This window comes from Hemiscyllium ocellatum, chromosome 6 (assembly GCF_020745735.1).
Source record: "Hemiscyllium ocellatum isolate sHemOce1 chromosome 6, sHemOce1.pat.X.cur, whole genome shotgun sequence".
Taxonomy (NCBI): Eukaryota; Metazoa; Chordata; class Chondrichthyes; order Orectolobiformes; family Hemiscylliidae; genus Hemiscyllium; species Hemiscyllium ocellatum.
In genome coordinates this window covers 54,428,483-54,442,672 of record NC_083406.1, presented here as the reverse complement: position 1 = coordinate 54,442,672, position 14,190 = coordinate 54,428,483, and the positions used below count along the sequence as shown (strand labels likewise).

The window sequence follows — 14,190 nt, the reverse complement described above, 5'->3', positions numbered from 1 at the left end:
GGTCAGGTCTTGGATGATATGGTAATCCTTAACGAGCTGGTATTGGTGTGCCTTGATCTTGCAACTGTTTGTTTCTTCCCAGCATGAGCTAGGAACTGTTGGGCGATGTTCTCAGCACAGAATCAAATAAGTTAACCGTTGTTTTAAGTGTGGCCTACAGAGAATCTGCTGTAGTGAGTAGAGTGGGTTCTTTCTTGATTATATGTTTTTGGAGATTTATCTCTTGATTAAACTGAAAATATAAGATATAACTATTAATTTAACCTGGGGCAGTGTTTGTCGAAGAATAAGACGGTGTTAATTTCTGGGTCTGTAGATTGTGAAGGAGCAAAAATGGCCTTTGATAGAGTGATATGTACTTCTTGTCAGCTGTGGGAGTTTACAGATAGTTTAAGGGTTACTGTGGATTATATCTGCTGTTGGCTGCGAATCTGATCAGATCGAATGGATCGGTTGGAGAGACCGTTAGAAGTGATGAGGAATTTGTAATAGCAACAGTATGTGATGGATGGTAGTTATAGGAAGTTGGGGGGGGGGGAAGAGTCTCAGATACAGTCACATAGATGGGTTAACTCCAGGAAAGGTAAGAGAGGTAGGCAGCTAGAGCAGGAGTCTTTTGTGGATATACTCATTTCAAACAGGTATGATGTTTTGGAAAATGTAGGGGGTGATGGATTCTCAGGGGAACGTAGCACCAACAGCCAAGTTTCTGGTATTGAGACTGCCTCTAATGTAAAGAGGGATACGTCTGGTTCCAAGAGATCAATTGTGATAGGGAATTCTCTAGTCTGAGGTACAGACAGGCATTTCTGTGACCAGCAGCGAACAAGCAGAATGGAGTGTTGCTTCCCTGGTGCCAGGATCAAGGATGTCTCAGAGGGCGCAGAATGTTCTCAAGGGGGAGAGGAACCAGCAAGAGGTCATTGTCCACATGGGAACCAACAACATAGGAAGGGAAAAGATTGAGATTCTGAAGGGAGATTAGAGAGTTAGGCAGAAATTTAAAAAGGAGGTCCTCAAGAATAGTAATATCTAGATTACTCCTGGTGCTACGAGCGAGTGAGGGCAGGAATAGGAGGTTGAAGCAGATGAATGTATGGCTGAGGAGCTGGTGTAAGGGAGAAGGATTCACGTTTTTGGATCATTGGAAACTCTTTTGGGGTACAAGTGACCTGTACAAGAAGGACTGATTGCACCTAAATTGTAAGGGGAATTAAAAGGGACATGAGAAACAGTGTAAGATCACTAAGGTTGAGGAATATACAAACAGGGTTAAAGCAGCAATACTGTAAAACAAAAAACTTAGGCTCGGGACTACGAGTAGAATCTATGTCAGGCATACCGAACCTATTTGAGGATGGGGATGACACTGATTGGAATGAGGATGGGAATTTTATTCCTGGATACCCTGTAACATCTCCTCATTGTCACCGCCAACCACACACCCCACCCCACCCTTACTTACAAACCTTCCTTTTTTGAAAATGAAGTATCCAGTCTTCATAGCTGATATCATGGGGATGAGTGACCTGCGCCATCTTAACCAGGGCCCATCCGGGGAATTAGAGTAATGTTAATGAAACATGCCCCTGACTGCAGGAACAAACCGACTCAATTTGCTCACTATGTCCAAGGGTGATACAAATGTAAATGCAGCAAAATTCTAGGAGTACCCTGAGTACGAATGGCTTGTGTTACAAGACTAAAATATGTGGCTATCTGTTTGATGGAAGCGGTATATAATTGAAAAATAATCAAGAAGATCAATTACCTTTGTTTTACCCTATGCTTTTGGAATGTTTTCCACCTGGTGTCACTGACATGATCCAGATAAACAGTATGAACTAGTCCAGGAACTTCCAGTCGCTAATGAGGTGAGCGATGGTTTTCTATTGGGATGGCCGGCACCAGACTGAACCACGATGCAAGTTACAGGTAAAACCGATTATACCTAGTGCCCTCACAAGCCCCAATGCAGTGTGCCAGTCCTGACAGGGTTGATTTGGACCAGGATATCCATTGGAGGGAGGGGTGGGGGCATAATCTACCTCAGATGCCCACTCACTGTTGAGCAACCTTTTCCCAAGGGGAACCTGGAAATGGGGACAGGCAGGCCCCAATATTACACCTTTGAGACTGGGAACAAACCAGCAAAATCCCCCAGGGACAAATGACTGGCCCTTGCTTTAACTATGAACATGTGGCCACTGGGGAGTGATGTGTCTTTAATGTTACCTTGGAGCTAATGTGGGGAATCAACATGCTTGTGTCCTAGCAAAAGGAAAATCTGCTAACGTACACTGACTCTTTGTTGTGCTTTTGGTGTGACCCACAATTTTGGAGCCTTGTGGGAACATAGAGGATTTTTAACCCCCATGGGGTAGCGTTACTGTAATGCTGTTTTGTCCAATCAATCTGGCCGTTATCAAGATGTCCGGTCATGCTGAGGAAATTGATACAGTTTCTAAAGTAGTAGGCAGGTGGATGCAGTTTTCAAGCAGGCGGCCTTACACTTCTGGTTCCATTTGGGTCTCCAGCAAAACCTGGTTAGACATAGTAAAAGGACGTGGATGCCAGTATAATATGGAAATTACAGGGGAAGTCCCTTGCTGAAAAGCACAAGCTATGTCCTCAAATGCGGTACTCCCTCAAAACTCAAACCAAAATGTGGGTGACCCCTGCTGGACAAGTTTGTGTTCCTTCTTTGCTGCTGCCTATTTTTGTTGATTATGTGCATTTTGTACACATTTGGGCAAGGAGGCAATGGTTTATACTCTATTACAACGGACAAGCTGAGGCCTCCAACCTCGATGAGAGGGGTCCTTTTAGGTTCTCCTCACCACCCCTACTGCTGATAAAGTCGCCAGGCACCTCCATCATTGCAAAGTCATCAGACGAGCCCCTTTCAAGGGGGGAGATGATGGAGATTGAACTTACCCTGCTATACGGACTCGTCATCGTCAGCGTTGGTGCTCAAGAAGGGGCTGTGAAACCTGTGCGATCCTGAGCAACCAGAGACTGTGTATCATTTATGCTGAAAAGATGTCTTTGTGTGCCGAGAGACTGATTCCTTTGATGCATGGAACGTTACCAAGAAAAAATCGCAATGGCCAACTGCATCACGAAGATCGGACAGTTTGGTTACAGGACAAGTCTCAATGGTCTTTACCCTGTCAAGGTGGTTTATGCCAGTTTGATTTCAGTTGTGCTATGGGCGGCCCTGGTAAGCCTTGCCCTTATTCAAAGAGGCCTAAATCTGCATTTTGCAAAAGAGAAAATGAGGAAATGTTGTCTTTCACTAACAATTTGTTTCTTCAAAGTCACAGTAAAATATTTGGCTAGGTGGTCTGTTACACCCTTACATCAGCAAAAGACACTGTCCCTCTCCTGAATCCCAAGGAGGAGTATGGAATGCTTCTAAGGCATTTATTGGATATAATATTTCTTTTATTATTACTTATCCCCACCTGTTATTTGCTTGTGGACTTCTAATAAGTCTGGGGCAGCCTATCCCAATCCTTACAATAGTAAGGGATGTGAGTGCACTTATGTGACTATGATCAAATGTACCAGTCATCACTGCTCCCCTGTAGGACCTCCCATATCATGGGCATGCCTAGAGGAGGAGTGTGTCTCTGTTATTGTTGGTATTCAGGCCCTTTGTGGAATAGGTAATTGCAACCACCTTCATTATGACACCCCTAAAGACACCTCCATCTTCCCAATTGTGGGATGGAAGGAACCATTCTGGGACAATAACCGTATCGCTTACCAAAAGACCCACCTCTTTTTCTATTGAATAGCTTTCACCCCAAATGATCTGGGTGGCCATACTTTGTAGCCGTGGATCCTTAGCCGTTCATCATATGTTAAGCCTACATTCCCGGGATCATCCGTGTGAATCTCGGCTGTTCGTGCTCTAATGCCAGTATGTCTATCCTGAGTTGTGGGGCCCAAAACTGTACACAGCATTCTAAATGGGCCTAACCAGAGCTTTATAAAGTCTCAGTAGCACATCACTGCTTTTAAATTTCAACCTTTTTGAGATAAATGACAATATTACATTTGCTTTCTTAACCACGGAGTCAACCTGCAAGTCCACCTTTTATCCACGGTGCAAGATGTCGCATTTGCTCACATTGAATTTCATCAACCATTTCTTGGACCACTCTCCTGAACTGTCTAAATCTTTCTGTAGTCTCCCCACCTGCTCAGTACTACCTGTTCACATAACTTCGTATCTTATGCAAACTTCGCCAGAATGCCCCCAGTCCCTTCGTCCAGATTATTCATATATAAAGTGAATAACTGCACCCCAACACTTAACCCTGTGGAAAACCACTTGTCACTAGCTGCCATTCTGAAAAAATAACCTTTTAACCCAACTCTCTGCCTTTTGTCAGACAGCCAAATCCCAATCCATGCCAGTAGCTCACCCTGAACACTATGGGCCCTCATCTTTCTCAGCAGCCTCCCATGAGGCACCTTATCAAAAGCCTTTTGGAAGTCTAGGTAAATAACATCCACTGGGTTTCCCTGGTCTAACCTACTTGTTACCTCTTCAAACAATACCTATTGAAAGAATTCTAACAGGTTTGTCAGACACGACCTCTCCTTACTAAATCTATGCTGACTTGCTCTAATCCGATCCTGCATTTCCAAGAATTTGGAAATCTTATCCTTAATGATGGATTCTAGAATTTTACCTACAGCTGAGGTTAGGCTAATCGGCCTATAATTCTCCATCTGTTGTCCTGATCCTTTCTTGAACAAGGGTGTTACAATGATTTTCCAATCATCTGGGACTTTCCCTGACTCTAGTGATCTTTGAAAGATTACAAGCAATGCCTCTGCTATTTCTTTAGCCACCTCTCAGAACTCTGGGATATAGCCCATCCAGGTCAGGACATTTATCAATTTTTAGAGCTTCTGGCTTTACATGTACTTTCTCTTTTGCGATGGCTACCATACTCCACTTTGCCCCTTGACTATCCTTAATTGTTGAGATATTACTCATGTCTTCCGCTGTGAAGACTGACACAAAATATTTATTAACTTCTTCAGCTATTTCCTTCGCCAGTGTTGTTCCTCTGTTTAAGACTGGCAACAGGGATACTCTAGAAAATTTTAGGTTTGTAAACCTTAAATCAGTTGTAGAGAAATTATTGGAGAAGATACTTAGGGACAGAATTTACTTGCGTTTGGAAAAGATTTAACTTTTTTGGAATAATCAGAAAGGCTTTGTGTTGGGAAGGTCTAATCTCACAAATTTGATTGAGTTTTTTGAGGCAGTGACAGTGATTAGCTATCAAAACCACATTTGCGCTCTTACCCTCTTGGGCAACGAAACGGCCGCTGTCCTTAGCAGGAGTTAAAGACATGCTTTCAGAATTATGCCTGTTTTCCCAGCAAAACCGGTACACCCTCGATTACCTACTCGCAAAAGAGGGTGAAGTTTGTGCCATAGTCAAAAGCAAATGCATGATGGGAGTTACAGGCCTCCGAGCCCCAGAGGAAAGGCATTGAATCGATTAACTGAATAATCAATTATCCGGACAAAATAGTGGCTGCCTATTTCATTCGGATAATCGAGGTTTCTCTGTATTTAGTAAGCTTGCAGATGGCACCAAAATTGGAGATGTAGTGGAAAACGAAGAAGCTTACCTCGGATTATCAGATGGACCAAAGGGCTGAGGTGTGGCTGATGGAGTTTAATCCAGATAAATGCAAGGTGCTGAATTTTTGGGAAAGCAAATCTTAGCAGGACTTAATGGTAAGGTCCTAGGTAATGTTACTGAACAAAGAGACCTTGGAGTGCAGGTTCATAGCTCCTTGAAAGTAGAATCCCAGGTAGATAGGATAGTGAAGAAGGCATTTGGTATGCTTTCCTTTATTGGACGGTGTACGGAGTGCAGGAATTGGGAGGTCATATTGCGGATGTACAGGACATTGGTTAGGCCACTTTTGGAATATTGCCTGCAATTCTAGTCTTCCTATTGGAAGGATTTTGTGAAACTTGAAAGTGTTCAGAAAAGATTTACAAGGATGTTGCTAGGGTTGGAGGATTTGAGCGATAGGGAGAGGTTGACTAGGCTAGAGCTGTTTTCTCTGGAGCATCGGAGGCTGAGGGGTGACCTCGTAGAGGTTTATAAAATCATGAAGGGTATGGATAGGGTAAATAGACAAGGTCTTTTCCCTCGGGTGGGGGAGTCCAGAACTAGAGGGCATAGGTTTCAGGTAAGAGGGGAAAGATATAAAAGGGACCTAAGGGGCAACTTTTTCACACAGAGGGTGGTGCATGTATGGAATGAGCTACCAGAGACTAGGACAGTTGCAACATTTAAAAGGCATCTGGATAAGTATATGAATAGGAAGGGTTTGGAGTGATATGAGCTGGGTGTTGGCAGGTGGGAGTAGATTTGGTTGGGATACCTGGTCAGTGTGGACAAGTTGGACTGAAGGGTCTGTTTCTGTGCTGTACATCTCTATGACTCTATGACCTCATTGAGAATGTTACCAGGCATGTAGATAACATCCGCACCTTTGTCAGTCAAATGACTGAAGGCGGAGGATGGGGTTTTGGCTCATGGTACAACTGGTTAATAAATATGGCTATGCTTAGTGGTATTGTTTTAGTTTGTCTTTTTGCTGGCATTGCTATTGTTAAATGTAATAATTTCTTCTGACAGCATCGGCTCCCCCCAGAAAATGCTGCTTCATATGGCAATCTCTAGTGTCCATTCGATTGGACTGATCTAATCGATGCCCTCCCATCCTGTAGTATGGTCGTAGAATGACCAAAGTGGGGAGATGAGGATCTGAAATCTGAATACAGGCTGTTGTCAGGATCATCCATTTAATACATACTCTACTAACAACTAAATGTCTTCTTAATGCAAGTAACTTGACAAAATGACTTCTAGGCTGCAAATTGACAACTCTGCTTAAAATGGTTTTTAACCCTGCTGGAATCTGCATTCCTGAATTAACTATAAAGTACTAAAACAAAGATTAGCAGACAATGCTTCCTTTACAGCATAGAAATAACTAGACTAAATAAGACATTTACTAGCTATTTTAACTGACCTTGCAAGTGCAGGTGCAAAGGGAGATAAAGAAGCTTGGATGTGTAAAACAAAGCTGGTTCCCAGGAAATATCATTGGGTTAAGTTGCTTTGATTGGGTAAATGATATCATTGGTTAATTATTTGAATCTGCTCTGTAACTTCTTTTCAAAAACGTTGTAAAAATGTCTTTGTCTTAAGCCATGTGCAGCAGTTTCTCCTAGTGACACCGTGTTTAACCTCTCTGTTGCTGAACAACTTGTGCCTGGCCGTGATAATAAAGTGTGAAATTTTAAGAACCAGACTGAATTGTTAGTGTTTTTTGACCGATTGCGGAACCTGTCAGATCCTGAGGCACTTGGAAGGATTATTTCCTCTTTACTGCTGTGTCACAGCACCAGGGCCGAGGTTTGATTCCAGCCTCAGATGATTGTGCAAACTCCACACAGACATCCTCCATGTGTCTGCGTGGGTTTCTTCCAGGTTTCCTCCCAGTCCAAAGATGTGCAGGTCAGGTGAATTGGTCATGCTAAATTGCCTGTAGTGAGAGGTGTGTTAGCCAGAGGGAAATGGGTCTGGGTGGGTTACCGTTCGGAGGGTCAGTGTGGACTGGTTGGACCGAAGAGTCTGTTTCCACACTGTAGGGAATGTAATCTAATCTAATCTCTTGTACAATAATCTAGAATTTAGAGAATGCCCATTCAAGACTAGGATGAAGAACAATTTTTTCTTTGAGGGTTGAGTGTCTATGGAATTCCTCAAAACACAGTGGGTGCATAATCACGAATATTGTTAGGGCAGAGGTAGACAGATTCTCGATTATGAAGAGGATGAAAGATTATCAGGAATATGCAGAAATGTAGAGTCAAAGTTAAAATCAGATTGGCTGTGATCTTATTGTTGGCAGAGCAGGCTCAGAAGACCAAGTGACTGCCTGTTGTTTCTCGTTTGCATGTACATGTCCACTTGTTTGTCTTTGCACTATTGGATATATTTGTGCTATGCAAATGTTCCTTTAATGATATGTGAACACATGATGATACCTGACTGCAATGTCTTGACCTTGCCCATAAAAAGGAAGTATTAAAATGGATATTCTTCACTTGGAAAACCATAGAATAATGAGCTAGATTGCTTGGCTGGGGTTATTGGTGAGCAAAAAGGGAAGCCATCTCATTTTCCTTTTGAAAGTGTATTCTGTGTGCTTGCGGTGTACTGCTGTTTGTTTGATGAAATCCTTGAATTCTAATCTCTGACCTGGGTGTGTATGTTACATTTTCACTTTTTCAATTTCCCATGAGACATCATCGGAGACCTGCAGTAATTTGTGACAACAGCTTATTATTTCGATTGTCTTCATGCTTTAAAATTATACATGCCAATGAAATGTTCATATTCTTTGAGGTTTACAGGTATTATTCTTTTCTGTCTCCCTTGTCCTCCCATGCCCTCCAACACCTATCCTTCCTTCCCTGCCCCCTCTCCCTCCCTCTCCTTTATTCAGGTACTGGGATAAAGAAGTCCAGAAAGCAAAGAAGCAAGCTCGAGTTCCCCGTCTTACATACGCTGTTTTGAAATGTTTCTGGAAATCATATATCATTTTAGGTGCATTCACATTTGTAGAGGTAATTTTTTTTAGCTAAATGAGTTTATTTGTTCTGGAATTGCAAAATAGTTTTCCTGTCCTGATGGGAATTTCGCAAGTTAGGTATCCTAATTGGTAAGATCCATGGCATAATTGATTGCCTTAAAGTGCTGACCACTTTGGATCCTGAGAGTTGTGCTGTTTTATAACCACTTTATCTGCTTCTTTGGATGCTTGGTGTGCCAACATTTGCTAAGATTGCTCCAGTGTAATGTAGTAGACAAGAGGCAGTCACTAAAGCTCCAGCTGTTTTGAGACCCCGATATCTTCTAAAGTTAAAAAAAAATCAAAAGAGAGAAATATAAGAGAGCTGGTCAAACCCATTCAGGCCTCTCAAGCTATTTAGCCAAGATGTCTTCAGTAGTACATTTGCCACATCTGCCTTACAACCTCTCGTCAAAAGCAAAATAGGACAAAATAACCTCTTAAAGTGGCAGCATCGTCGCAGTCAGTCCTGCCATCCTAGGAATCAGTCTGGTGAACCTTCACTGGATTCCCTCAGTAGCAAGAATGTTTTTCCTCAGACCAGGAGACCAAAATTGCATACAATACTCGAGGTGTGCCCTCACCAAGGCCATGTATAACTGCAGCAAGACATCGCTATTTCTCTACTAAAATCCTCGCTGTGAAGGCTAGCATGCCGTTAGCTTTCCTCACTGCTTGCTGCACTTGCATATCAACCTTCAGCAACTGTTCCACCATGGTTTCCAGGTCTTGTTACGTATCATCTTTTCTTAAACTGCCACCATTCAGATAATAATCTGCCTTGCTGCTTTGTCATCAAAGGGAATAACTTTACATTTATCCACATTAGCCAACTACTTCTCTCTTAACCAGCCTGTCAAAGCCACCCTGCAACCTCTTAGCATCCTCCTCACAGCACACACTGCCACCCAGGTTAGTGTCATCTTCAGATTTGAAGATATTGCATTCAATTAATTTGTACAAATTGTTGATGTATATTGTGAACAGCTGGAGCTCCAGCACTGAACTCTGTGGTACTCCCTTGTCACTGCCTGCCACTCTGAAAAGCACCTGTTTATTCCAGTTCTCTGCTTCTTGTCTGCTAACTGCTTCTCTATACACTGCTTCTGATACCATAAATTTTACATTTGCTTATTCATCTCTATGTGGGTCCTTGCCAAAGAGTCCTTTTGAAAGTCCAGATACATAATATCCATTGATTCACCCTCTACTGATCACATCCTCAAAATAAATTTCAGAAGATTTGTCAAGCATGATTTCCCTTTAATGAATCCATGCTGACTTGAACCAATTCTGTCACTGCTTTCTAAATGGTCAGTTGTAACATCCCTAATGATTGACTCCAGTATTTTTCCCACCGCCGATGTCAGGTTAACCAGCCTATAATTCCCAATTTCTCTCTCCTTCCTTTTTAAATAAGTGAGGTTACGTTAGCTACTCTCTAATCCATTGGAACTCTTCCAGAGAGTCTGTAGAAAACTGGAAAATGATCACCAATGCATATGTTATTTCTAGAGCCACTTCCTTAAGTACTCTGGATGCAGAACATTAGGCCCTGGGGACTTATTAGGTTTAAATCTCATCAGTTTCCCCTAACTGTTTCCTGATTAATACAGATTTACTTCAGTTCCTCCTTCATGCTTGATCCTCTGTCCCCTTCCTGAAGATTATTTGTGTCTTCCTTAGTGAAGACAGATCCAAAATATTTGTTCAATTGGTTTACCATCTCTTTGTTTTCATTATAAATTTACCTGAATCAAACAGTTTCCTTCATATTTTTCCCTTCGCATATCAATAGAAGCTTTTGCAGTCAGTTTTTATGTTTTCTGCTAACTTACACTCATATTCTATGTTCCCTTTCTGAATTAAACCCTTTGTCCTCCTCAGAATTTTAGATTTTCCCCAGTCCTCAGGTTTGCTACTTTTTCTGGCCAATTTATATGCTTCCTCTTTGACTTTAACACTATTCCCGATTTCCCTCATCAGCCATGGTTGAGCCACCATTTTATAGTTAGGCCAGACAAGGATGGACAGTTGTTGAAGTTTATCCGTGTGTTCTTTGAATTTATGTCATTGCCTATTGACTGTTAACCGCTGAAGTATCCTTGGCCATCTTATTCTGCCAATGCATGCCTCATACCATCAAAGTTAGATTTCTTTAAGTTTAAATCTTTAGTCTCAGATTTAACTGTGTCACACTCTGTCTTAATGAAGAATTCCATCATTTTAAGATCACACATCCCCAAAAGGTCATGCACCACAAAGTTGCTAATGAATCCTGTCATTACACAATACCCAGTCATAGAGTCACAGAGATGGTACAGCATGGAAACAGACCCTTGGTCCAACCTGTCCATGCTGACCAGATATCCCAACCCAATCTAGTCCCACCTGCCAGCACCCGGCCCATATTCCTCCAAACCCTTCCTATTCATATACCTATCCAAATGCCTCTTAAATGTTGCAATTGTACTAGCATCCACCACATCCTCTGGCAGCTCATTCCATACACTTACCATCTTCTGCGTGACTTGCTGTATAATTGTTTCCTTGACATATTGTGCGAAGAAATCATATCTCATATATTCCAGGAAATCCTCTTCCATCGCATTGCAACCAGTCTGGTTAGTCCAATCAATATGAAGTCACCCATAATAACTGCTGTATCTTTATTCTTACTACAAACATCTAGTTCCCTGTTTGATGCCATCCCCAATGTCACAACTACTGTATGGTAGTTTATATACAATCCCCACAAACCTTTTTTTCCCCTTTGGTGTTCCACAGCTCCACCCATACAGATTTCATATCGTCCAGGCTAATGCCCTTCTTAACTATTGTGTTATCTACCCCTTAACCAGCAATACTACCCACCTCTGTTTATTTTATGACCATCTTTCCTGAAAATTGACTACCCTGGGTGTTCAGTTCCCGTCTTTTGTCTCGCTGGATCCAGGTGTCCATGACCCCAGTTACATCATATCCATTAGTAACTTCGCACAGTTGATTCATTTACTTTGTTACAAATGCTCCTTGCACTGAGACAGCCTTCAGGCTCATTTTTTTGGCATTTATTGTCCTTTGGACACTTGGATTGTCCTCCTCTAACGCTGCTATACTCTTGTTAACTGATGCTGTCACCCCTCCTCTTTTCCTTCCTCTTCTATCTTTGGTGAACACCTAGTGCCTAGGAATATTTAACAGTCAGTCTTGTCGTTTGAACCAGATTTCTGTCTTCGCCACAACATCAGGTTTCCACATGGCCATCTGTGCCTGTCACTCCACAATCTTATTTATTATACTCCATGCATTCACATACTTGTACAGCAACACTTTAGACTATTTCTTTCTTCCTTACTGTAACTTCACTTATTAATTTGCTGTTCTCTAATATTGTTCAAGTGGAGTGAATAAAGAAGGAATTTAAATGTGAAAGAGAAATTGGAAATGAGTTATGAAAGTCATTTAAGCGATAAGGTTAAGATTTCCCAGGATTCTGAGCAAGGTGTAATAAGAAGTTCGCTAAAAGCGGCATCAATATTTATTTATGTGGATTTAAAATGATAAACTTCCTGTGTGTTGCAAGAAAATGAAGCATTTTGTGCCAAATAGGGAACTGTTTCTTAACGAGTTCAAGCAACTCTCCTTAGTGTGAGTGTCTAGCTAAATCTCTTGACAAAATTTGGCCCCTCTTTGCCCATTTGTCTTAGTGGAATTCAATTGTAGTGGAGTGCAGGCTTCATGTTTTTTTTCAGATATGATGGAAGAGGGATTTAATAAATCAAAAAAAAACTCCATAGAGAAAAGTGAATCTCTATCTTCTCTTAAAATAGTCTCTTCCAGATACAAATATGGATGGAGAAGTGCAAGAAAAATGTTTTGTGATGTCCCTTGAAATGTACGTGGTGAAACTGAAACCGGAGAATAAAAATGTTAATCTAGTAAAAGAAATCAACAGCATTAATAGCATTTATATAATCAGAATTAATTGCATTTGATTTTGTTTTGTAAGTTAAGGACATTTTGTAAACATTGTGTTGTTAATTTTTTTGCATCTGTTTCAAAACTTGAAAACTCAATGAAGTGTTAATGTTGTCCTTTTTCTTTTAGGAAACAATCAGAATTGTTCAGCCTATCATGTTAGGAAAAGTTATTAATTATTTTGAAAACTACAATCCAGATGATACTGAGGCTCACAAAGTTGCCTTTGGCTATGCTGCTGGTATATCACTTTGTACTCTATTTCTGGCAATTGTGCATCATCTGTATTTCTTTCACGTACAAAGGTGTGGGATGAAACTAAGAATAGCAATGTGTCATATGATCTATAAAAAGGTAAGAATCTTACCCTTGATAATTAGCACTGTTTTTGGGATGTAAAGCTTAGAAATGTTGAATTTTTTTTCATCAGATCATGAGAGATAGGAGTACACTTTTGCAAATTAAATAAGAACACTTTCCTATGCATAATTAAGTACGTTTGAAATGTAGTAAATGTTGTTTGGCAGGCAAACCTTTATAATTACAAACACGAAAGGAAATGGTTCATTAACTTTCTTCTTTCCTCCCAAACCAAGCAAAAAAATTTAACTTCATTATTTCCAAACATATTCGGATTTTGTAAAATAATTTGGTACTTCACTTAGTAAACTATCACTACTATTGCAATGATTTTGAAGTTGTGTCAAGTACACTTTGATAGGGCTGTGCTTTCAACCTGTCCAAGCTCTGCAATTTCCTCCATGTCCCCTCGAATGCTCTCCCTCTCTTCCTTCTTTCAAGACGTTCCATTGAAAGAGAATTATTAACGTGTCATAATAAAGAAGGTGATTTGATTTGATTTGACCCATCATGCTGGTACTGGTTTGGTAAATGAACTTCATCACCTAGTGCTGATCTTGTACAGTATTTTATCCAAATAATCATCCAATGTTCTTTTGAATGTCTCAATTGAACTTGTTTCCATTTCACATCTAAAATGTGCATTCAATAACAGCTCAGCGTGGACATGTTTTTTTCTCCATTCACCCTCGACTATTTTTCAGATCACTTTAAATCTAAGCCTTCTTGTTCATGTTGTTTTTAATGAGCAGGAACATTTTCTTGCTATGTATTCAGCCCTCCTTGCTCATGATTTTAGAAATCTCTATCAGTCCCAATTTCTTCACTGTATCCTCATAACTAAAGTTCCTCAAGCTTGTAAAGTACTTCTGCACCTTCTCCAATGCATTCACATCTTTCCTATAATGTGACCAGAATTGTGCACAATAAACCTAACTCTTGGATCAACCTTGTTTGCATTAACACCAAGGTACATATGTTTATTTTTCCTTTATAATGCTTCTGTGAAGTGCCTTGAAACATTTCATTAAATGGAAGTCACCGTATATGTGTGTTATATGGTTGACAACAAAACGGTAAGTCAGGAATCATTTGTTCAATTTTGAGCCACGTTTGACCATTAATCTTCAGGACTTCATACTATGTAAATTACTA

General features: G+C 40.8%; 1 protein-coding gene across 3 annotated transcripts in view; it reads left to right on the top strand.

The window, feature by feature from the left end:
- abcc4 (ATP-binding cassette, sub-family C (CFTR/MRP), member 4) overlaps positions 1–14,190 on the top strand; it is a 472,542-nt gene that overhangs the window by 24,265 nt on the left and 434,087 nt on the right. For all 3 annotated transcript variants that reach the window (XM_060825961.1, XM_060825960.1, XM_060825959.1), the window contains exons 3-4: positions 8,569–8,689; positions 12,805–13,029. In XM_060825961.1, the coding sequence (XP_060681944.1) occupies positions 8,569–8,689; positions 12,805–13,029 (346 nt within the window). The remainder of the gene's footprint in view (positions 1–8,568; positions 8,690–12,804; positions 13,030–14,190) is intronic.